Raw genomic sequence first — 21,444 nt, 5'->3', positions numbered from 1 at the left:
TCAGGAACACGAATCCGTCGTCCAAATTGAGCTACGATTTTTTCCCTTCGAGATATCCTCAAATTTATGCGAAAAAATGCGAAAAAATGGGGATAACTCGGTCATTGTTCAAAATAGATCATTTTTTCTCTCGGATTCGGACTCCTGAGCTCAAATTACATCAAGATAGACTAAAAAATCAATATTTTATTTTTGACCCCAAAAAGCTGAAAATTGGCGATAACTCGGTCAATTTTAGAGATAGGTAAATTTTTCTTCCAGATTCGGATTTCTGATCTCAAAATACGTAAGAAAAGCATATTAAACCCTATTAAAAATATGATTTATTCTTTGCTCAAAAATCGAATTTTTTTTTGGCTTCTCAAGAGTAATCTCACGTATAATCAGCTCAGGAATCCAAATCTGAAAGCCAAATTGGTCTATCTATAAAATTGATCAAGTTATCGCCAATTTTTTGATCTTTGGAGCAGAAAAGTGGAGATATCTCTGTGAGAAAAATTCGTAGATTGAAAAAAAAACTCTAAACATGTGTGTGAAGTATTATGCTGTGAAACTGAGAATTGAGGGACAAAAATTGAAACAGTGAATGAAACCAAATGCGTCTATGTCAAAAAACTGAGCAGAAAAAACTCGCAGAACGCGGCATTCGATTGAATAAAACGAGAGAAATAACAATTTTCTCATCTCACCGTTACATGATCTTGATGAAGAGACTCGGAGCGCGAACCGCATTCCTGTAACAAGAAAACGAATTTTTCACGTGGAAGAAAAAAACCAGTGTTAAAAACGAATGATCAATTTAAAAATCGAGAGATGTAGCTTGTGAATAAAATTTATATCGGTTGTGGAAAATCACATTCTCCAATCAAGTCTGCATGTTTAACAAATATCGATTCTTACTATATTCCCTACTCACAATCAGTCAATATTGAAACAGGACGCAATCGCGGAGTCCGCGGGCTTGTACGATATTCATTATTCACACGTCGATGAGTTAGACGTGGGTATAGGTACCCATATTTCAACGACTTTTCCTACATGCACATCACCTTGATTAGCAACAGTCACGCGCATTTTGTAGGTTTTGAACGTATATTTTGCAATTATTGTGAGGACGCAAAAACCGCATTACACAATTACACGGAGATAATTTAATTTTTCCTTTTTTTTTTTTTTCCACTACTTCTCACCAATGACACACGAAAAGGTTTAACTGCGGTGTCACCATTCTGGGTTTCTCCATTTTATAAATTAAGATATGATCGTCGACCGACGTTTTTTTTTCTTCTTCACTTTTACACGGATTGCCCAAAAAAAAATTAAAATCAAATCCGTCATCAAAAAACCGCACCGTCTCCAATCGCGTTTATTATTTAAGAAAAACTCGAAAATTATTTGTTCTCAAAGAAGAGCAACAGCAAGAGGGCGGAAGAAGAGAACAAAAATCGACCATACGATTCGCGATGTCCAGGTCATTAATTTCTACCGAAAACGATGACCGTGTAACTCGTAAGAGTACAACGATCTTCCGAAAATTATTTACATACGTGTAGTCTGGTCAGTTGTTACAACGTGCATTAATAATACTTCGCATATCTTCGAATCGGAAACTTGAAAGCCAATACACTCCGCGAGTGCCGGTGAATGCTAAATATTCTTCAACCTTGATAATCGCCCGGGGCTTGCTTACATCTCTGCGATTGACCCAAAAAACAAAAAAAAAAAAATATATATATATATATATATTACAAATTACCGCAAGATATTTTTCTGCACGTTTTTAATTTTCAATAATCATTCATCGATATCGGTAGCCAGCGGTGGGATGAAATTATTCTTTCGGAGCAAAACTTAAATTACATATATTAACGGAGTGGAATTTTTCAGAGACACAAAAAAATGGAATGCAGGTTACTCGCAAGTACGTGTGTTCACGTGGTAACTCCCGATTCCTTTTCTTACCGGTATGATCCACCTGGATGTACGTACGTATATATTGTAAATATAAATTAGCCGCGAAAGACCGCGCGTTGCGGTACCGTTATTATCATCAGTTACGGATGGTCCGCGGGCAGTGAGTGGGTCAGTAGCACCTGATGTTGGCCCAATAGAGATTGACCATTGGGGTCCTGACGGATAGGTGTACCTGGTGGGGCCCCACTGCATCGCGTTACCTTCGTCGGTCCCCGTGCCACATTAGTCGCGATCGCGTGCCCGAGCCGTCAATCGTATGCTGCAGGAGTCGAGACAGTAGAATTTTTCATATCGGAGTAATAAGAAGCAGGAAGAAACGAAGTACGTTTCAATAAAGAAAATCAACTGATCGAATCTTCGGTGATTTTATAAGTGTGACGATTCCCATATTGATTGGATTACAAGATGAAGATCGCCACAACGTTGTTCCTATTCGTCGTTGTCGGTAGGTTTGAAAATTGGATCTTTACATTCGTTTATTCAACTTCTTTTCATTTGCAAAAATTTTAGCGGACTGCTTTTCGGGGATTGTTAAAAATCGATCCTGTTATACCGATATATTCTAATTGGTGCTCGGTTCTTTTTTCACACGTCACATTATGTGGAATTGCGTAAAGAATTTTAATTATTGCCTCTTGCAAAATTTAAATGGGGGAAAAAAAAATTTTTTGAATAATATCCGTGTATATCCAACGTTCTTATATTACCACAAAAAAAAAAAATAAAGTAAAATATTTATGGGCTGCCAGAAGCCGAAATTAGATATTTTACAACAAGAACGCGCGATGCTAAAAATTTCACTCGACCATTACGCCATGTTACCTATTCGATAGCGGCGAAGAAAAATATTTTCATTTGCATTACAAGATAAAATTTCATGTACGTACATCCATTTTTTTTTTTTTTTTTTTCTCCTCTTTCAATTTATTTTTCCTCATGAATGAGGGATTTGGCAACTTAATTATAATGTTAATTGTATTCTAATTATGGTTATCCTGTGCTACCGACTATACTTCGGACTTTTGACTCTCTATACTATACGTGTGAATGACTTTAAAATTCTATGCGACTATCGTTACCTGTATGATAATCAATCAATCAATCAATCGATCAAACAATCAATGACCTTTCACACAATTTCACGCAACTAACATGGTAGTATATTTACAAACTTTCACTGTACAAAACTTATCACTGTATAGACAAACTTTTCTACTCTACTATTCTTTCTCTCACTTCTGAAAAAGCGTCGGTTTTCAATTTTATATATGTATAGATGATATAGATTTAAGACCGCTAAATTTGTAAATATTTCCGCATGACTATCGCAATAACGATAATGATAGATGAACGCAAAAAGAAAGGCGATCATCGATTAACCGATAAACTTCGAATGGAAAAAATCAGTAGACGATAAAATTCAATTTATACGGATGAAAAAAAATTGCGTGCGTGCAATCTGAGAAAGTGTAAAACTATATGCTATCATGAGTTTTCACTTGTTAGCAAGTTACCGTTGATTTCAATGGGGGAAAAAAGGGCGTAGATTTCAAATCGGCGTAGAAAACGGAATAAACGAAAGTATGTAAAATAATCATCCGTTCGCGGAGTCAATCGTACATACCATCGATGACTCTGAAGTACGATAAATAAAAATATGAATAATTATTCCTCGAGAAATTTCACTTGCACGATCGAGTTTTTTTCTCCCATAACATACGTATACCTATATGCAGTCTGATTACACGTTATTAAAAATTTTCACTTACCCAGAACTATTTCATTCGTTCACTTATCGATATTATTATCGAGATTTCCTTTTCGTTTTGCCGTAGCGCACCGCCCCATGAATACACTTGATTTTACAATAATTTTATGATCAGCTGCCGAGTCGAGAACCAATAATAATCGACCTTCGTTGTAAATTCAATCGTTTCAATTTAGGGCAGCACTTTAATTGCCGCCTCACTTGACCGTGTCGAATACTTTCTATCCAGATTCATGACCCCCACAGAGTTGAACCACTTTTACAAGTTCGAATTACACGGTAACGTTCGCGTGTATACTTTTCAGAATCCAAATGAAATGCGCGCAAAGAACGCAAGAAAATGTGTTGGTTCTTTTTTTTTTCAATCGACTCTCGATAAATTTTCGAAAGCAACCTATAAAACTATACGCATGCGGCAATTCAAACTCTGAATTACACGTGTAGTAATCGCGGGCACCGTCCGAATGTCAAATTTGTGGCATTTGTCAATCCAATGACCAAATATAATTATGCAAATTATCGTACGGCTGGTGGTACAACGTGATCGTCTTCCGCACCGATCTAGGAAAGAAAAAAAAAAAAAGAGAAAAAAAAAAAATAGAAAATACCAAAATTTCTGTGTCAGTGGAACGTAATTTGTGTATACATATATAGTCATATACTAAACCTGTATATATTTCGACGTTTCATGCAGAGACAAAAATTTGTTTTTTCACAAGCCGATATCTCTTCTTCCACAGATGATCACGTTTTCGGTTGCATTTTATTCCGCTCGTTTTATTTTACCTTTTTTTAATCAAGGTGCGCGAAAAATCCGCGGTATATAGGTAGTAATTGTGCGACCCGTATGCGAGAGCTGTACACCGCGGTCATTGCCAAGGCCGAATTGTACACTCCTAACCACGTGTACCACGGTGTGACATACAAGAAGCTTGGGTTGCGCTAAACTTGTTTCATTGTTAGAAGCTAGAACAGATTAGATTTACATTCTTTAGTCAGTAGTTGTACGCCCACACGCTTCTGTGAACTGCCACGTTACACATCAGCCATTCTATTTCGAAACTCTAATTCAAATGTCCGTGTACTTAATCGCTGCAAGTCAACGGCTGATTCCTCACTTTTTTCCCCTTCTTCGAGTAAACGATTACTTCGGGAAAATATAACTTGGCATTGAATTTTTTAGGAGTATATATATGTATAAATGAATTACGATCAGAACAAAAGTGTTCTCAAGTATGGTAGGGATGAAGTTATAGTTTGTTCGTGAGCTTAACGTACCTGTAATCGTGTGTACAGTTGTAGTCTTCAACAGGTATATGTACGTACCTATGTGGTTTTTATTTAAGTGGGTCAGTAGGGCGTGCCGCACGATCGGTCAGTGCTGTGTGGGCTGTGTCCAATGGAACTCTGTACCTAAAGTATTGAGAGAAATATTCCTAGGACACTCCGAAATTCAGACGTGAATTTCTTGCCCATGTATACCCGCAGCTGCACGCGTCTCCATCTTCGTCAGCAGCTGAATTTTTAATTATGAAAAAAAGAAAAAAAACCAATTACCCACGACGTTTATTGTTGTCTGGGGAAAATTAAAGAACAATTCAGAAGTTTAAGCAATTTAGGAAATTTCAATTCCCAAGGGGTACTGACAATCAGTTACAGATATTTTACGTACAATTTGTGCGTATATACGTCGAGTGGGTTACTCGAGTGATAAAACAGCACGTTTAATCGGACAGGTGTATAAATATTTATGCGTGTAATTTGATATTTGGCGTGTCGCGGTTTAACAAAAAAGTAGAAATCCACGAGAGTGAAGTTTACGCGGGTATGTATAATATACCGTGTGAGTTGACTCACCTGTGCCAAATAGTTTTAACTTTGTAGTAGCACGAATATAATAAAAAGAAGTGCGTCGCGGATGTACGCATTACACATACGTATATTTCTTTTCTTAGTTTTTTTTACATTTTTTATTTTCTTTCGAGAAAGGAGCCAGGCGGGCATCCGCCTTTCAAAGTTCCTGGGTCAGTTTTAGTTCCTTTTTTTTAATTTAATTATAAACGAGATTTAAGCTGTAGATTGACTTTTTTTAGTTTTTATTAGCGGACGATCGCGACCAATATCCTGTAGTAAATTTAGGTCGATCTTACCGTTTTATTGGCAAAGATTTTTCCGTATCCCCGATGACGTGACGCGCAAACTTTTTAGACATTAGTCACGTCGCGTTGCCGGAATCGATAATACCGACATGTATCCCGCTTATGCGCTCGTTGAACTCTCCGGCCGCTCTGCACGGGTTATACCCACCGTATAGAAAGAAACGTTGCGCTGTGAAAAGCCGCGCGTCCAACCGAAATGATTAATTATCGTTAATTAGGCTAGATTCTTTGTTGTGAGAGAGAGAAAACGTTGAGACGGGACTCGAGACGACGAGGAGAACAGAATTTGATGAATAAAAAGAAAGACGGGGACAATCGCACGCAGCGTGCGATCTGTGGACAGATTTACTTTTTGTATTCCAGTACCTTTCGAATGGTGCCGCAAACCCTAAAAGATGGTATTTCCGGTTTGCTTCTAGGCTGCACGTGGCGGGAGACTGTAGCGACTTGCGTACTGGATTCGGATTTTGGTTTCACGCTAAACTGCGCCTTCAAAAAATCCGGCCTATTTCGGGTTCGGAATCTTGGAGGCGTCAAGGGTTACGTAGGTCTTGGTGAGTCCTGTGGCCAGTTCTGCTTTCTCTTCGATCACAAATGAGAAACATGCCCCGTTGCAATTCCAAATAAAAAATGAAAAGACAAATACATATAGTTTACAATACCCTCGCCTCTGCACGCCGTCGTATACAACTCACCTGAATAAAATATGGGGTCCTGTCCTCGAGCGCGAGTTGACCTTGAAAAAGAAAATATACTTTTTTACATCAAATATTACCTACTTGTTATTTAACAACACCCAATGCTAGTCGTGTGTACCTACCGCATTGCGAAATCTCATCTGACGAAACCTATTTGAACACCATCATCGCTACCAAATTAATGAGTTCAAAACTTGCGAACTGTATATATATAGGTTTCGGTTGCCTAATTAAATTTACCATTTTTATGGACGAAAACCCCGGTGTCTTTTTTTTTTCCTGGTGCGTCCTTGACGGACTTATTTTTTGAAACACCATTTCACCGCCGCGTTTGTATTGAAGCTACGATGTTTCAATTGATTTGGGGACTGGATCGAGTACCAAACGTGGCAGATATTTCCCAAAAATGAGAATAAAAAAAATAGTCTGATGTATGGAAGTGTAAAATCGACGTGTCGATTTAATTATGTATGTGCGATTACGTTACACAGCAGATGGTACGAATGTGAATAGAGTTATAGAGCGATGCTAGAAATCTTCGATATCAAAAGGACGGTGCAAATTAATAAATGTGATATGCGGTTTTACATAATATTCAGGACGTTCATCGGAGCTCCGGCCGTGGGATTGGGAAATTTCTTCTCTTTACTAAACCAATCCGCTTCTAAAATCTGATCTATCTCAACTCACAAGGAGGTGCAGGTGTTAGACTAATAAAAATTCACGGTATACATAACATTCTGGTGTACAGGTATTAACAAACTTTAAATAAATTTTCTCTCGTGAAACAAAAATAAAATTGAAATAATTATACAATTTTTCAGAGAATCGAATTTAGCGAATAAATTTCGGTTGTAACGTAGGCGTATGTAACATTAAATGACCGATTCTAGCACGGTGAGATAGAAAAATTTAACAAATTGCTAATTACGAAGTTTCAAAGATCATCTTTTCTTCTCCACTTGGCAAGACAACCTGAATAATTGCGAACGTACGTAATATTCATTTAACTCGCGATACGAGCGGCTGTATAGGTATGTAAATTTTCATAGAAAGTAGTTTATGCCTATAGATCCGAGAATATGTGTGGAAAAAAATTTGAAAAATTAACAAGAATATTAATAATAATTCATGGGTGCGCATCGGTCGAATGGTAATATTTGTTGCGTGTAAAGTTTCAAATGCTCCATGACACAACGCCGCATATAATGGCCTTACATCTATACCTATAATAGGTTAAATAATGTTTTTTTCAGTAATTATCAATTTTTTACTAAGTTCAAACGAAGCCGTCTGTTCGCACGTACATTTCACATTACGATTTTAATATACGGCAACCAAAACTAATAAGATATTTGTATAATAACTCGGTGCGAGCTATACGCCGCGTGCACGATAATTATCTATCGTCCTTAGCATCGTTACTATTTTTTTTCCTACATTTTTTGCAAACGCGTACAACGCGCTCGATGAACGCTTCGCCGATTGCGTGATGATTAAATGAAAGTCTTCTCTAATTATTACAGGATTTTCCGTCGGAGATGAACTCGGCTTTCGTGATTCCCTGTCCAACTTGGAGAGCAATAAAAGAAGAAGCACTCAAGTCAGAGGGAATTCGATTCCGATCGGTACCACTGCTAACACCGTAAGTATCGAGTCTGGACTTTTGTTAAAAAATGCAACAACGGTATTCCATGACACATGTGGTCAAAGTTCAGCGATAGAAAACCTTGTCGTTTTTGTTCGAAACTCCTTTTATCTTATTCACCGTAATCGACGTCCTTGTAACAGCAACTGGTGCGTGAACCTTACATTTGCAGATCTCTTTGTCGGTTATACCATTTTAAGTATCTATATTTTTCAGTCCACGCTGAATCTCAGTCGATTTAAGGTTTGAAAATCTTCGATCGTACACTCACGGGGTTTTCTGATCCCATTACTAAAATTCCGATGATCATTTACAGATAGTACGTTACACGTTATACAACATGATGTTATAGTTTGTAATTCCATAGCTATTACAAGGTCAAACTACTTTCGTCTGGCGAGTACATATATGTATATCTTGTGGAATATGTAAAGAAAAACTTGTAAACTACTGCAAATGGAGTGAACTTAACTAACTAGAACCTCAGATATTTAGATCGCGTATATAAAAGAAACGGCGTATAATATACGATCCACTTTATGTTGGCGATATTAATCTTTTTCATACATAACGGTTCACTTTTATGTATCATGAGAATAAAATAATTGAGCTCTGTATAGTAATATGAATGGATCAAAGCGTTAGACTCTGACTCATTAAATACGTGTAATTAATGAACTCGATGATATTCGATTTTTGAACGCAACTATAATTGCGAATATAACAATAATATACGATCATAATTTCCACAGAAGATTGAACTGGACGCGTTATTATATGATATTGTTCCGAATAGCGCAATATCTATTCCGTTCATTGCAAACTCTCATGCATAGCTCCGATCGAAAATAAATAGCAAATATATAATATGGACTGTCCCGCGCGTGGGCAACAAATTGTGCTATTATAAATTTACACGGTTAAATCCAACCGATATAGAAAGTCCAGCGGCATGAGTTATTGTACGTATGTATATCCAGCGTCATTGGCGACCCGAATCTTTCTATATTACAACAATAAAATTGACAGTTCCACGTATCGATCGAAAACCAATTGTGCTTCGTCTCCGCTACAAAAATATCTTCTCACACTGCACTAATATAGAATACAGAATATAGAATTATTGTACAGCAGTAGACATCAAGAAATCACCATAATTTCATATTATGTGCACGCCTACCAGGCTATAATGAAGAGTTGAAACCTTTCACTTGCCTTGCACCGCAGTGCAAACTTTATACATATACCTATTTTTATGCAAAGAACGAATGATTTTACTTCATTATCTAAGTGTGCAGAGAAAGCATAAATTGTAGTCGAATAAAATAAGAATGTCTCGTTTTGTTACGTAAGGGAGTGAGCCGCAACGATGTTCGCCAGGGTGTACAAGCCGTCAAGATCGTTCCTCCCTTTAAACCTCTGCCCCCGGGTGGATCGCGACCGATGGCCCAGCAACCGGAACGCCAGAGACTCGTGGTACAGCAAAATTCGACGGCATTCAGAACGGTTCCTGCGCCCTCGTTTGCAGCGATGCAAGAGGACAGCAAGAAGCAACAGCAACGTGCACAGCAAGAGGCGTTCGCTCTACAGATGCTCAGGCAGCAACAGATGCAACAGCAACAGGCCCTCAGAGATCAGCAATTGCAGTCGCAGAACAGGAGAGTCTTGCAGGTATTAAAAAAGAGTTAATGAAATGCACGATCTTTGAGTCACTTTTTCTTTCGCACCTGCATCGGGCTGCAGAGGATCAGGTTTTGCAAGGCTCTCTCTCCGAGTCTACGACCCCATTACAAACAATAGAACGATCTCGAGTCATATAGACTTACATGTATGCTCAAAACGTGAGCTGAATGCGTGCTTAACTCCTATGACCTAGCTCAATTTATAACTACATGAAGAATACGTATCAGCATCTTGTTTTACACGTCGTTGCACTCGTTTACAATTATTCTCCTCATTTCAATCGTAATACAAGAATTACTTACCTACCTCGTGACTCACTTGAGCAACGCTATTTGCAAAGGCAAAAAATATATTCGCTTAAAAAAAAAAATAACGTTCAACTACCCGTAAAAGAAGTCCCAACGACATCAGCAATCGTATCAGAAGATCAAAATAGTTATGGAAATTCATTGATACCTTCCAGAACGCGCAGAGTTTCGGTGGAACATCTCCAACGGCAGCTTCTCAGACAGCCAAAAAATCATCTAGTAATTTTATGAACGGTTTACCGCCGTTCATTGCGATGCCAGAATCATCCGCACAATTGACCGACAGGATCAGTCATAGTCCAACGGTGCTCGAAGACTCGACGAACGAGGTTTCAAAGGATGATTTTTACCAGGTTGAAATTTTTACCACGGAACGATCATTGATAATAATATTTGGCAAGTTTCTATAATATAGTAATATTTTTCAGCTGCCCATACCTTCCGACGAGGCTGCTGTATCTTCGGTGAACCAATTGACCCTCCGATCAATATCTCCCGCAGCCGCTAATCAGGCTTCACAATCCCAGCAGGAATCTAACGGCTACAATAATCCTCAGCCTTCAATTCCTTCGCCATCTATGTCTTCCCTTTCCTTGGTCCAAGGGATGGAACCGTCTCTCAAAGCCCTTGCCGAAGCGAGTAATGTTACTCTCGAAGCACTGCAGACTGCCATTTTACTCAGACAGCAACAGCTTATGCAAAAACATCAGCAGCCAACGACGACAACCTCGACTAGCACCACAACGTCCACCACAACATCGAGTCCTCTTAGAAAGTAAGAATGATTCATTCGTGAATAATCGATATTTTGATGTTTCTTTCTCTACGATTATTATTTACGAAGAAAGATTTTATTCTACCGACCTTGTTGGTTTTTCAGCAAGTACAATCTGGCTGCACCAAGTAAAGTGATGAATGCTCCGCGAGAGTATTATCCAGTTGGGTACGACAAAAATTTCGACGACAATTTTGCAAGTCGGGTTGAATTGCCGGACACAAGTTTTTACTGCGGTGACCAGAAACATTTCCCTGGACTTTACGCTGACGAGGATTTGGGCTGCATGGTAATTATAATACCCATATCGGTTTTTTTTTTCAATTCATCGACACTTCGATTCTTATCGTGCATAATTAAATAAATGTTTCTGTTCAAGGTATTTCATGTCTGCGCTCTTACCGATGACGGGCTGATCATGAAAAGTTTCCTTTGTCCTGAGTCAACACTGTTTGATCAGACAGTCCTTAAATGTAACTGGTGGTTTTATGTTGACTGTAAGTCCTCGAAAAAGCTGTACGACAGCAATATTCCTATAAGCAAAAGTTATCAGCTCATGAAAGCACTCGCCTTTTTTTCGGCTTACAAAAATCACGAAAATGGAACAACGAGCTCGCCGGTTGAGCCTCTGTGATCAAATGCATCATGGGACTTGTACAGTTGCGGTAAAATTAAAGACTGCACGCAGTATAAAAATGGGTCTGAGTCACAGATCAATCCTGTAATATTATTCAAATAATCAAAATACTTTGAATACATGCATATATACATATGATAGATCAAAGATAATTAGAAAATGCATGAAGCATAACTCAATATTGTTACGTTATGAGATGTATGAGATATCGTCTAAAGCTGCAAAGTGTTTCAGAAATTATTAATTAAATCATACGTAGGAAACGCTTGGGCACTTGCCTTCACTGAATTTAAGGGTGTATATATAATTATTTTAAGATTATAGATTTAATGGATAGAATTATGTTATCAGAAAATAACTGTAAATAGTCAACTCCGTTTATTATTCCTACACTTCTTTTTTAATAGACTTTTGAATAATAAACGAGATAGTTCACGAAATAATTGTAATTCGTTCATTTTACCAGATCAAAGACCATTCCCATTCTCCAAAACTGAGGAATTCATACTGGCCCGGCGTTTAGTTTTACGGCAAACCTGGTTTCCTATCCTGCCAATAGTGGCGACACATTCTAAAATCAAATATTCAAATTCAATTTGTTATAAATGTTGTCGGACACCTAGCGCTATCTGTTATGATTTTAATAAACTCATATACTTTCTTGAACGCGGGCTGCAAGAAGGTCGTAACTAAAGAAGGCAACAAATTGGTACTTAGTTATACATACATACAGGCCCTCTGATCCATCAGAATAGCCAAGGAGATATTTCTTTTTATCAATTACTGTAATCATGATGACAGCGTAAGAACGTCAATCGCACATCACCGATTCTATCGTAACTACACAACTAAACGTCTGATTCTTAGTTCGTGAAGGTATGATTTGTTAGCTAATCGAGGTTAACTTTCTGTGATGATGAACACTTTGGTCAACAAAAATTGTGTTCTGACATTGACTTATCGATTGAAACTAGTTTCTAACTGTCAACGTTTTTGTATATTACAGACAACATGAACGTACCATTGTTATGGAGAACGGTAACCCAAAGTTGTTATCAATTGATGTTAAAGACTCCGATACATCGTCATAATGTGAATCTATTGGTGCGCAGCATGCACTGCATATGCAGTAATAAACCCCTTGGTATCCTGCCAAAGATAGCAACCTCCAACCTTTCGCAGTCCTCTGATTTACTGCAGGCAAACACACCGTCGATTATCCAGAATTGTGGGATGAAAATTAGAGGTCTGCTGAAACTGCGATGCAAGGATTGCTATTTTGTTGTGAGACAGGAGAGGATGTTTGTCTTCTGCAAATCAAAACCAAGGCATAAGCAGATGTCTATGGTGAAAAGAAAAGAAAAGACATGGATTTTAAGTCATGCAACCCAGGGCCCTCAGCGCGCTTGGTAGTAATCATTGTAAACCCTTAGCGTGACACTAATAGCGATTATTTATGATAGTTCATTCTGTAAACATAACGGACTGAACGTATTGTCAATAATTTTCTCATGTACTTGTGTAAATATAGAACAATTTCAATACAACAAGTTAATGTTTCTTTGTGTACATATCTGACCTCCTTACTTTAATTTTCACTAATGGGTCATACGGATCTAGATTATAGTTGCAAAATTACGCCAAAGCAGACCATTGAAATAATGATAAAGTAGGTGAATTCAGGGTACACATTCATGTCATGAATATTTTAATATCTATTGAATGTATCTTGCACAAATTACATGCATTAACAAACTGTACGACACCGACTTTGTCAATTCTTTTTTCACTTCCACGCCTTTATCCCCGCATATAAATCGTGTACGTGAACATGATGTAGTACAGTAATCTAGTGTGCAAAACATTGAAATTTATGATAACAGCTATGATCTAATTAATTTTGATAAACGGATTATTTCTCAGCTCGGTAACCGGGTCGAATTAATGAATACGCAAGGACTATTGACAGCTTCTGCCATATTATTACTCTATATATAAATATCATTTATCGTTTTTTATATTCATCTACTTTCTAAGCAGTGTACCAATAATTTTTTACAGTTTAGAATATTGGAGCTTCCTAAGCGAATACAGATACTGCTCGAGCTTATATATTTTTTTTTTAATTTTTCTGTTTTGTTTCATATACTTCTTTTTTCAGTATAGAATAGATTAACGATTTCAACGTTAGTATACGACGTTACTTATAAAATGTTATAAATACACAAGTCCAATAAATACAGATATTACGTGATCGATTTTCGTGAGGCTTTGGTGCCCAGCGAAAGAGAAATTAAGGAATTCACGACGACTGTGCTATGGACTCAACGTCCCACTTCGATTGAGTAACGAAATATTGATAAGGATTTACAACATTCCATTACAATTATTTTGGAGTTTCTAAAATCAATTGTTTTAAAAACAGATAACTTTTAATCAGAACCATATGGTTCTATTCGATTTACTCACTCCTAGAATGTTGACCCGAACTTACCATTATAATTTATATCTATACGACATGTTACACTAGACTCACACATACTTAGTCTATGCAGCGATGATACACACGTATTGAAACAATTACATTATCGTAATCAACTGATATTCGAGATTTTCATGAAACAAGAAGAAAAAAGTAGAAGAAAAAGCAGGTAGGCATTACATCTAGGCACCTTGGCTCTATACGTTCAAATTAAAATGTTTATTTGTAAATTTATAGAAACGAACAATAAAGAGAAACAATGTTTCAAATTAGATAGCAGGAGTAAGCAAAAAGATTTTTTGCTTCAATATTGCAGATTCTAATAGCTACGGTTACCTAGTTTGTTTCAAGTCCTCTTTAGTTACTTTATGTTATCCACATTGTTCTCCTGTATTCTCAGCACGAAAAATAGGATGCGCTAATTCGTCTGTAAAATATATATTGATAGGTTTAACTAGTAGTCCTTCCATTTTCTGCTTGTACTAGTGATGTTAAAAAGAGAGTAGAGATTTTTTTGCAATTAATCAATTTTCATGAAATGCGCTATTATATTATAAAGTGGGGACTATTTATAACAAAGTATACGGGTATTTTTGCCAGCAGTAACGGTAATACACCAGATCAAGACACTCATAAGCTGTTATCACTGTCATCCGCATGAGGCTGAATCGTAATATTCGCCGACTGATCTCCACTTCCCTCTCCCTCCTGCTCCGTCGAACTACTTTGTGCCGGTCTTTCAGCTGAAAAGCGTGAAAAAAACATGCTTCAAAAATACGTGTGACTGAGGATATGGGTGATAATTTTTTCTGTCCAACCCTTTTTTGCACTCTCATTAATCTCATGCACTAACGTACCTAGTTGAGGGGTAGAGTCGTCTTCGGCTTGTCCAGGACTGAGAATGGCTTCTTTTATTTGACTGTTTACACCTTTGGGGTCCAAGTCTGTCGCCCAACTAAAGTACATGAGCGCAAGGTGTGTATTTCCTAACTGTTTATGAACCTTTAATGGAATAAGAGTCTTTATTGATCTAGCGGACAAATAATTGGTTTCTTAAGAAAAATTCAAAACGAAGATGAATGAAATTACCTTTCCTATAGAATAGTAGACTAGAGATTCTTTGGGTACAATATTCTTCAGTTCTTCAAATTCCTTAAGAGCTTCAGCAGGCCGGCCCGTAGAGAAATTTATGCTCGCTCGATGAAATTTGCAAAGTGTATTTTCAGGGTCGTTTTGAATAGCTTGATTCAACGTTTCCAAAGCAAGGACAGTCTTTTTCAAAGCATGTTGTACAACCCCTATATGACACATGATCGCGGAATTTCGAGGATTTATTTGCAATGCTCTTTTAAAGTGCAGCTCTGCTAAACTATATTGCTCTTGTTTGGAAAATATCGTCCCTAGTCCAAACCTGCGAAGTAAAGTTACTCTGTGAGAAAGAAAAAAAAACTAGCGACTCTAAGATAGGAAACTAGTAATTCTATTTTGATTCACATACCACGCGTTGTAGTGCCTGGGGTCCAGTCTAATGGCATTTCTAAATGCTGTAATTGCTTTATCCAACTCTTCAGTCATGACATATTCGTGCCCCAGAAGCGTATATGCATATGGGAAATTCGGATCCACCTGTAAGTGGGAGGAAAAAAGTTTGTCTGGCTATCTTTCGATATATGATCTAACGTTGAAAAAGTATAATTACGAGTCAAATATTATACCTGTATAGCTCTTTGGAAAAATTTGATCGCTGTTTCGTGTTCGGTTTGCGCAGAAAATAGGTTTCCTGTAGCACACCAAGCTGTTGGGGAATATCGGTCTTCTGCAACCAATTCCTGAGCCAAGGTGGATAATTGTACTTCGGCATGTAAGTGCCAGAGTACGGTACTGTAGATTTCCATCAATTCTGTTCTTTGAGGTTCTAATTGCCTCACTTCCGCAAAGTAACTATAACGATATAGGAAGCGGTAATTGTTTGAACATTGCCGCATCAAAATTTATTTCGATAGGACTACGAACCTGGCAGCTTTTTTATAATCTATCATTTCAAAGTGTGCTCGTGCTAACATCGACAGGACCCAACCTGTGTTATAATGTTGCGCTGGTAGGACACTGAATATTTCAATGGCTTGCAAACAATTGAATTGACTCAGATGTTGATACGCGGTACCCAAGTCTCTCAGTAGCGTCATAAGACCCTCTGTAAAAAAGTGTTCGGTGGCATTATCTGATATTTGAAATAGCAATCAATGAGTCAAGCCTTACAATTAATCGTGTTTTCAACTAACCAGCGCACTGTTTTTGTACCAATAAAGCACAATGCATCATATTATTCTGGTTCAGTGTGTTAGTAGATGATATTACTCTCTCTGATGTTATTGTTTCACTCTTTTCCCTCTCATTTCTATTTCTCTCGTTCAGTTCGTTGAAGTTTGCCTTATTTAAATTAGTCTTTGATAGTCGTGCTTTGGGTTTTCGAGATGGAGATTTCGGTGGGGCGAATTTATTTCTATTTGGTGATTTGTTGTTCTCCTGTTCAATCAATAATAGGAAGCTCATTGTAGATTAATTTTGCATTTTATAAATCTGACGTTATTCGCATAGCGTTGACACTATTGAAAAAAAAAGGAAGAAACTACCTTAACAGAGTAGCTGTTGCTGAAGAGTCTGGAAGATCTCCGGACATTAGGGCCTTGAAGTGCCTGTGGAGTCGGAATAGGAGCTGTTGGCGTAACCGTGACTATATTTGCTGTATTACTAGTGTTACCGGACTGAGAAAACACTGGCTTGCCTTGTTGTAGAGGTGTTTCTTTCCGGGACATTAGTTGCTGCAATTCAAAATAATGTTGAACATTTTGCCAAGTTTTGATTTTAGTTGAAAATTTTTCACTCACTCCAACATGAGCTTTAAGGCTACTGACTCGTTTAGCCAAGCTTTTTTGGTCATTTGCCTCTGAAAGTGTTGTAAGAGATGGTAATACGATGGGTTCTGGAGTGTTGCTGTCCAATGGTAAAATTCCAAAACTAGGAGTTAAAGGACTCAGAGAATTGCTGAACATACTCCTATATCGTGGGGCTTTTCCTCGCGGCGATGCAGCTGGACAATTATGGAGCTGAGGTGGGAAACTCATCGGACTTTCATCTGATGTGGCAAATAATTTAATACCCGGCGAGATACCGTTTCCTACAATGTTCTGTATAGGTGTGCTATAGAATAACATGATGTAGATTGTAATAGAGAATACAGATGTTTAAAAATTAATCCATAGAATCAAGTTAAACTTACGCATTATTGGAAATTGGTGTAGAAGGATTATTCACAACCGGTGTTATGAGATCAGGTTCAGTGACATAATTAAGTATCGGAGTAGTGCCATGACATGTTGCAAAACTGTCTAGTTTATCCAGCTGAAAAGTCTTTACCGGATCAACTTTCTCCCCGACATTGCACAGCTCTTCGAAAGAATGCCACAAAAATGGATTCAACTTTAGAGCTAATTTGTGAGCTTCGCTACCCTTTGCTGGACGCATCATTTTATAATAAATCTTAGCTATTATTTGCAATGAGAAACAAGCCTGATCTCCAAACTGTGTAACTATCTCATCCAAATTCTTCAATTGCTTATAATATCCACCGATTATAGCTGCCTCGGCTTCCGCGTACCTTGATTAAATATGGGAGATATTGGAGTTGAAAGGAAAAAATTAAAAATGTAGAACAAGTCGGCAAATGGTGTACTCACTTTTCCAAGTCATAACAGCACTTTGCCAAAAGAAATCTGCACTGTGAAGAACTTGGTGCTTTTTTGGATAATAGAGCATGAGCTTGTCTTACCCGTCCTGCTCGGTAGTAACATGTTGCTAACAGAAACAATGTGTCTTCTGTATCCACTGAAAACAATGACATTTCACATGACAGATAATCAGAACTCAATTATGGATCACAAGCAAAGAAGCAAGATATTGTTTTCTGAATCAAAACCATGGAACCAAAGATATTTTTGATAACCAACATGAGAACAGATTTGTTGGTAAAATAAAAAGTATTTTTGAAGAGTATTTGGGTGAAGAAAACAAATCGGTGACTTACCTTCTGCCCAAAGTCTTTCTGCCAAGAATATTGCATCTCGATAAGCGTAATGATTTAAACAGTGCCATATGGCTGCCTGAAAAATGATAGTGAATTATGTAAACAATAGCCGTTGCTATAATTGCATTACCAGATAACCCTGAGAAGCGAATGCTGGGGATACATAAATTGTGAATATAACCAAAATAAATTATTACATTTCTGAAAAGATGGGTGAAAATGTGACAGGAGAAAGATCAGTGTAGAAGTTTAATCGAGACGAAATGAATTTCTGGAGTAATCTGGAAAGGCGACGAAGCCAATGAGATGTCAAAATTACAACCAAATAATTTGTCTTTCAGACACATACGATATACGCAATTTCACAATTCCTTAGTAAGTATCACCTTTACCTGCACTGGTTCCTGTACAATCATTTCTCACGCTTACACCACGCATATAAAAGTTAATATATATTTATTGATTCAATTAATTTGAAAGATGAAAATCTAGACTTTGCTCCGCAAATTCGTATAAAAATTTCTCAAGACTCCATACTTGCTTTCCAACCTTCGCTGTATCGCGAAGCTGGCTACATCAGCTAGAACTGTCATACTCAGTGGTACCAATCCGCTGATCAAATTCTTCGATTGTTATTATAAATGTAGATGATCTATGAAGATGTTAGACGATAAGTGATCGAGACCGGCTTGCCTCAGTTGTCATTCTACATATCGTATTTTCCCAGTTGTCAATAATAAATGATATTTTGTCATCGGAGTTCTGTCAGTGCATACGAGTGACTCAAAGGCAATAAAAATTGATACAATGGGCGACGGCAAGCAGGGCGAACGTCAGCCCTTGTTAACAAATGAAAATATTGCCTACAGCAGTACTGCCACTGATATAACAGGTATGCATTAAATTTTCATACCTCTATGCGAATATAAATTAGTCTCACTTTGCTCTCATTGTCAGTGAACATTTAAAGTAAATCATGCGAGTTAGTCTCACTTAACTCTGATGGGACGTTCCGAGTGAATCGTGCAAAATCTATTCTACATATCGACAACCTGCAATAAAAAGTTCATTATCAATACTTAATTTTCACATTGCCCACTCTCTCCTCTCATACAGCTGCAGCTGAATCAGCGGTCAACACAGTATCCCCAATCGGGCCTGATGAGTTACCGCCACCCTACCAATCCTCTACCCCAAGTGGGATTCCGATGGTCACATGCAGAGTTTGTCAAGCTATGATCGATATTTCTGGCAAGCGAGATCAGCATGTCGTCAAGTGTGGCCAGTGTAACGAAGCTACGGTCAGTTTCAGCTTGCATCCATCATCAGGACTCCTGTATTGAATATTCACATTACACCTCATCCAATTTAACTTTGTATTTTATGAAATTTAAACCACTGTGTTTTCAAGAATGCTTGTAATCTCATCAAAATACCAATGAATCAGTTCAGTTCTCTGATATTCTACAATCTTCTTTGCACAGAAACTGGATCGTTTTAATTAATAAGTAGGTTTGGAAATAGTAAGAGAAGGAATGTAAAGTTATTCCAAAACAGGCTTCTGATTGAGACTGCAAATTGAAATACTGGCTAATAACTTTTTTTTCACAGCCAATACGAAATGCTCCACCTGGAAAAAAATACGTACGTTGTCCTTGCAACTGCTTACTAATATGCAAGAGCTCGTCGCAGCGTATTGCTTGTCCAAGACCAAATTGTAAGCGGATTATCAATTTGGCACCCTCTCCGGTAACTCCTCCAGTGCTTTCCATGCCAGGAATGTGTAGAGTTGGATGTGGTCATTGTCATGATACATTTCTGGTTAGTGTTTTTCCGTTTCCCATTACATGAATCTTTATTCATCTTCAATTGAAACTGGATTTACATACCGCTTGTATTTTCATAAAAAATTGCCTGTTTCAGTTCAACACCCTAAATAATGCCCTTGCTCGTTGCCCACACTGTCGTAAAGTATCATCAGTAGGTCCAGATTTTGCACGAGGTCGAGGAATAGTCTTCATTGTAATCGGAGTAATTGCCCTAGTCGTTGGAATCGCTGTCACAGTAAGTAAAATAACATTCATAAAATCATGTTCTGAAATGCAATATATCTTATCGGCGTGTTTGATAAAAAAATATGTCTATTCTTGTCTTAAATTAGATACAAATTACTTATAAGCGACAAACCATAGGTAGGAGCAGTGCATATGACTCATCACAGATTAACTACATCCCCACATTTGTGACTTTGGTTAGATATGTCGTATGATTTATGTAATTTTTCTCCAATTATGCAAATCAGTCTCAATGTTTTCGAGTATTACGAACTTCGCCGCGTGTGTCAGTGCATGTTTATCTGGAAACCAATAAAAAAAATTAGCAACACAGCAATGTACTTGGATCGAGACATTATTAATTTTTGTTTGTTTTACAGCTGGGGACTTATCAACTCGTCAGAACAAACGGTGGCATCTATGTGGCTTATGTTGGTGAGTATTTCCTTAATAATACCAGTTTTATCATTTCGCAAATCCTAATGAGATGATATTGCTAATGCATTATTTTTCTATCCTTATTTCCAGGTGCATTTCTGGTGGCATTACTCTGTTTTGGAAGAAGCATCTATTATTGTACAATGAAGATTAGCCTGATAGAAGGTCCAATGTAGTACCGAAATATTCCTCAAAAGAATCAACAGATTCGTATTCTTATAATATTTTAATGTCTATAATCAGTTTAGATAAAGTATAGCGAATAATGTTCCGACACGCTCTCATTATACAAATACAATAGTATATCTATACATATTATTATACCTGCATACTTACAGTAACCTTTTGCATAAATAACATCACTATCCTAATGATATTATAATTTATTGTGTAAAAAGAAATTGGACCGAGAAGAAGCATGCAAAATAAGAAAAGAGCAATTAAAACATTTTGTAAAATATATATTAAACTCAGATGAACGTATCAACATGGGCTGTTGTAATTTTTCACATTAATAATCCTCTGATTTATCTAGGCATCATTGAATTCTACCAGCAGAAACGTAAGAGGGATGGAGTTCTGACCACTAAGCAACGTTGCATCATTCAGTAAATTCTTTTTTTGTTTTTAATAATAATAATTTACATTTAAATAATTCATAAAATGAAAATTTTTAATAATTTTTCAAAACGTTCCATATAAGCACAAATGTCAATTGAGAAAATGCTATTTGATA

The 21,444-nt window shown here is 37.3% G+C and overlaps 4 protein-coding genes across 5 annotated transcripts; 3 read left to right on the top strand and 1 right to left on the bottom strand.

The window, feature by feature from the left end:
* The first annotated feature begins 2,134 nt into the window (after window positions 1-2,134).
* LOC105691747 (basic-leucine zipper transcription factor A) lies at window positions 2,135-12,090 on the top strand. Of its 2 annotated transcripts, XM_012410437.3 has the most exons (8): window positions 2,135-2,419; window positions 6,321-6,455; window positions 8,126-8,244; window positions 9,601-9,918; window positions 10,394-10,591; window positions 10,667-11,013; window positions 11,119-11,302; window positions 11,393-12,090. In XM_012410437.3, the coding sequence occupies exons 1-8, from the start codon at window positions 2,380-2,382 to the stop codon at window positions 11,645-11,647; spliced, it is 1,596 nt and encodes a 531-aa protein (XP_012265860.2). In that variant the 5' UTR covers window positions 2,135-2,379; the 3' UTR covers window positions 11,648-12,090. The 2 variants fall into 2 exon arrangements, with proteins under 2 accessions (XP_012265860.2, XP_012265861.2); XM_012410438.3 differs by lacking the exon at window positions 6,321-6,455 and having other exon boundaries at window positions 2,141-2,419.
* Window positions 12,091-12,331: 241 nt separating this feature from the next.
* Window positions 12,332-13,200, top strand: LOC125501507 (39S ribosomal protein L36, mitochondrial). Its single transcript, XM_048657740.1, has 2 exons — window positions 12,332-12,526; window positions 12,657-13,200. The coding sequence occupies exon 2, from the start codon at window positions 12,662-12,664 to the stop codon at window positions 13,061-13,063; it is 402 nt and encodes a 133-aa protein (XP_048513697.1). The 5' UTR covers window positions 12,332-12,526; window positions 12,657-12,661; the 3' UTR covers window positions 13,064-13,200.
* A 128-nt stretch (window positions 13,201-13,328) lies between these two features.
* LOC105691766 (cell division cycle protein 27 homolog) lies at window positions 13,329-18,870 on the bottom strand. The gene is made up of 13 exons (XM_012410465.3): window positions 18,609-18,870; window positions 18,217-18,292; window positions 17,870-18,017; window positions 17,413-17,790; window positions 17,021-17,333; window positions 16,766-16,954; window positions 16,415-16,658; window positions 16,146-16,326; window positions 15,848-16,073; window positions 15,631-15,758; window positions 15,222-15,543; window positions 14,990-15,134; window positions 13,329-14,875 (listed from the first exon to the last, which is right to left on the bottom strand). Exons 1-13 carry the CDS (start codon window positions 18,630-18,632, stop codon window positions 14,763-14,765), a joined length of 2,487 nt encoding a protein of 828 aa, XP_012265888.1. The 5' UTR covers window positions 18,633-18,870; the 3' UTR covers window positions 13,329-14,762.
* A 35-nt stretch (window positions 18,871-18,905) lies between these two features.
* Window positions 18,906-21,195, top strand: LOC105691767 (type 1 phosphatidylinositol 4,5-bisphosphate 4-phosphatase). Its single transcript, XM_012410467.3, has 6 exons — window positions 18,906-19,108; window positions 19,333-19,517; window positions 19,828-20,037; window positions 20,140-20,280; window positions 20,651-20,705; window positions 20,799-21,195. The coding sequence occupies exons 1-6, from the start codon at window positions 19,024-19,026 to the stop codon at window positions 20,882-20,884; spliced, it is 762 nt and encodes a 253-aa protein (XP_012265890.1). The 5' UTR covers window positions 18,906-19,023; the 3' UTR covers window positions 20,885-21,195.
* Window positions 21,196-21,444: the final 249 nt, after the last annotated feature.

This window comes from Athalia rosae, chromosome 6, assembly GCF_917208135.1.
Source record: "Athalia rosae chromosome 6, iyAthRosa1.1, whole genome shotgun sequence".
Classification (NCBI taxonomy): Eukaryota; Metazoa; Arthropoda; class Insecta; order Hymenoptera; family Athaliidae; genus Athalia; species Athalia rosae.
Note: the sequence above shows the minus strand (reverse complement) of the source record. Positions and strands in the feature narration are given on the sequence as shown.

Coding starts and splice junctions, on each gene's coding strand:
- LOC105691767 (XM_012410467.3), top strand. CDS start 19,024: ATGGGCGACGGCAAGCAGGGCGAACGTCAGCCCTTGTTAACAAATGAA. Junction 19,518..19,827: donor GCCAGTGTAACGAAGCTACG/GTCAGTTTCAGC, acceptor TTTTTTTCACAG/CCAATACGAAATGCTCCACC. Junction 20,281..20,650: donor TCGTTGGAATCGCTGTCACA/GTAAGTAAAATA, acceptor TTTGTTTTACAG/CTGGGGACTTATCAACTCGT.
- LOC105691766 (XM_012410465.3), bottom strand. CDS start 18,632: ATGATTGTACAGGAACCAGTGCAG. Junction 17,334..17,412: donor ACACCAATTTCCAATAATGC/GTAAGTTTAACT, acceptor GTTATTCTATAG/CACACCTATACAGAACATTG. Junction 16,659..16,765: donor GCAACAGCTACTCTGTTAAG/GTAGTTTCTTCC, acceptor TTGATTGAACAG/GAGAACAACAAATCACCAAA.
- LOC105691747 (XM_012410437.3), top strand. CDS start 2,380: ATGAAGATCGCCACAACGTTGTTCCTATTCGTCGTTGTCG. Junction 9,919..10,393: donor AGAACAGGAGAGTCTTGCAG/GTATTAAAAAAG, acceptor GATACCTTCCAG/AACGCGCAGAGTTTCGGTGG. Junction 11,014..11,118: donor ACATCGAGTCCTCTTAGAAA/GTAAGAATGATT, acceptor TTGGTTTTTCAG/CAAGTACAATCTGGCTGCAC.
- LOC125501507 (XM_048657740.1), top strand. CDS start 12,662: ATGAACGTACCATTGTTATGGAGAACGGTAACCCAAAGTTGTTATCAA.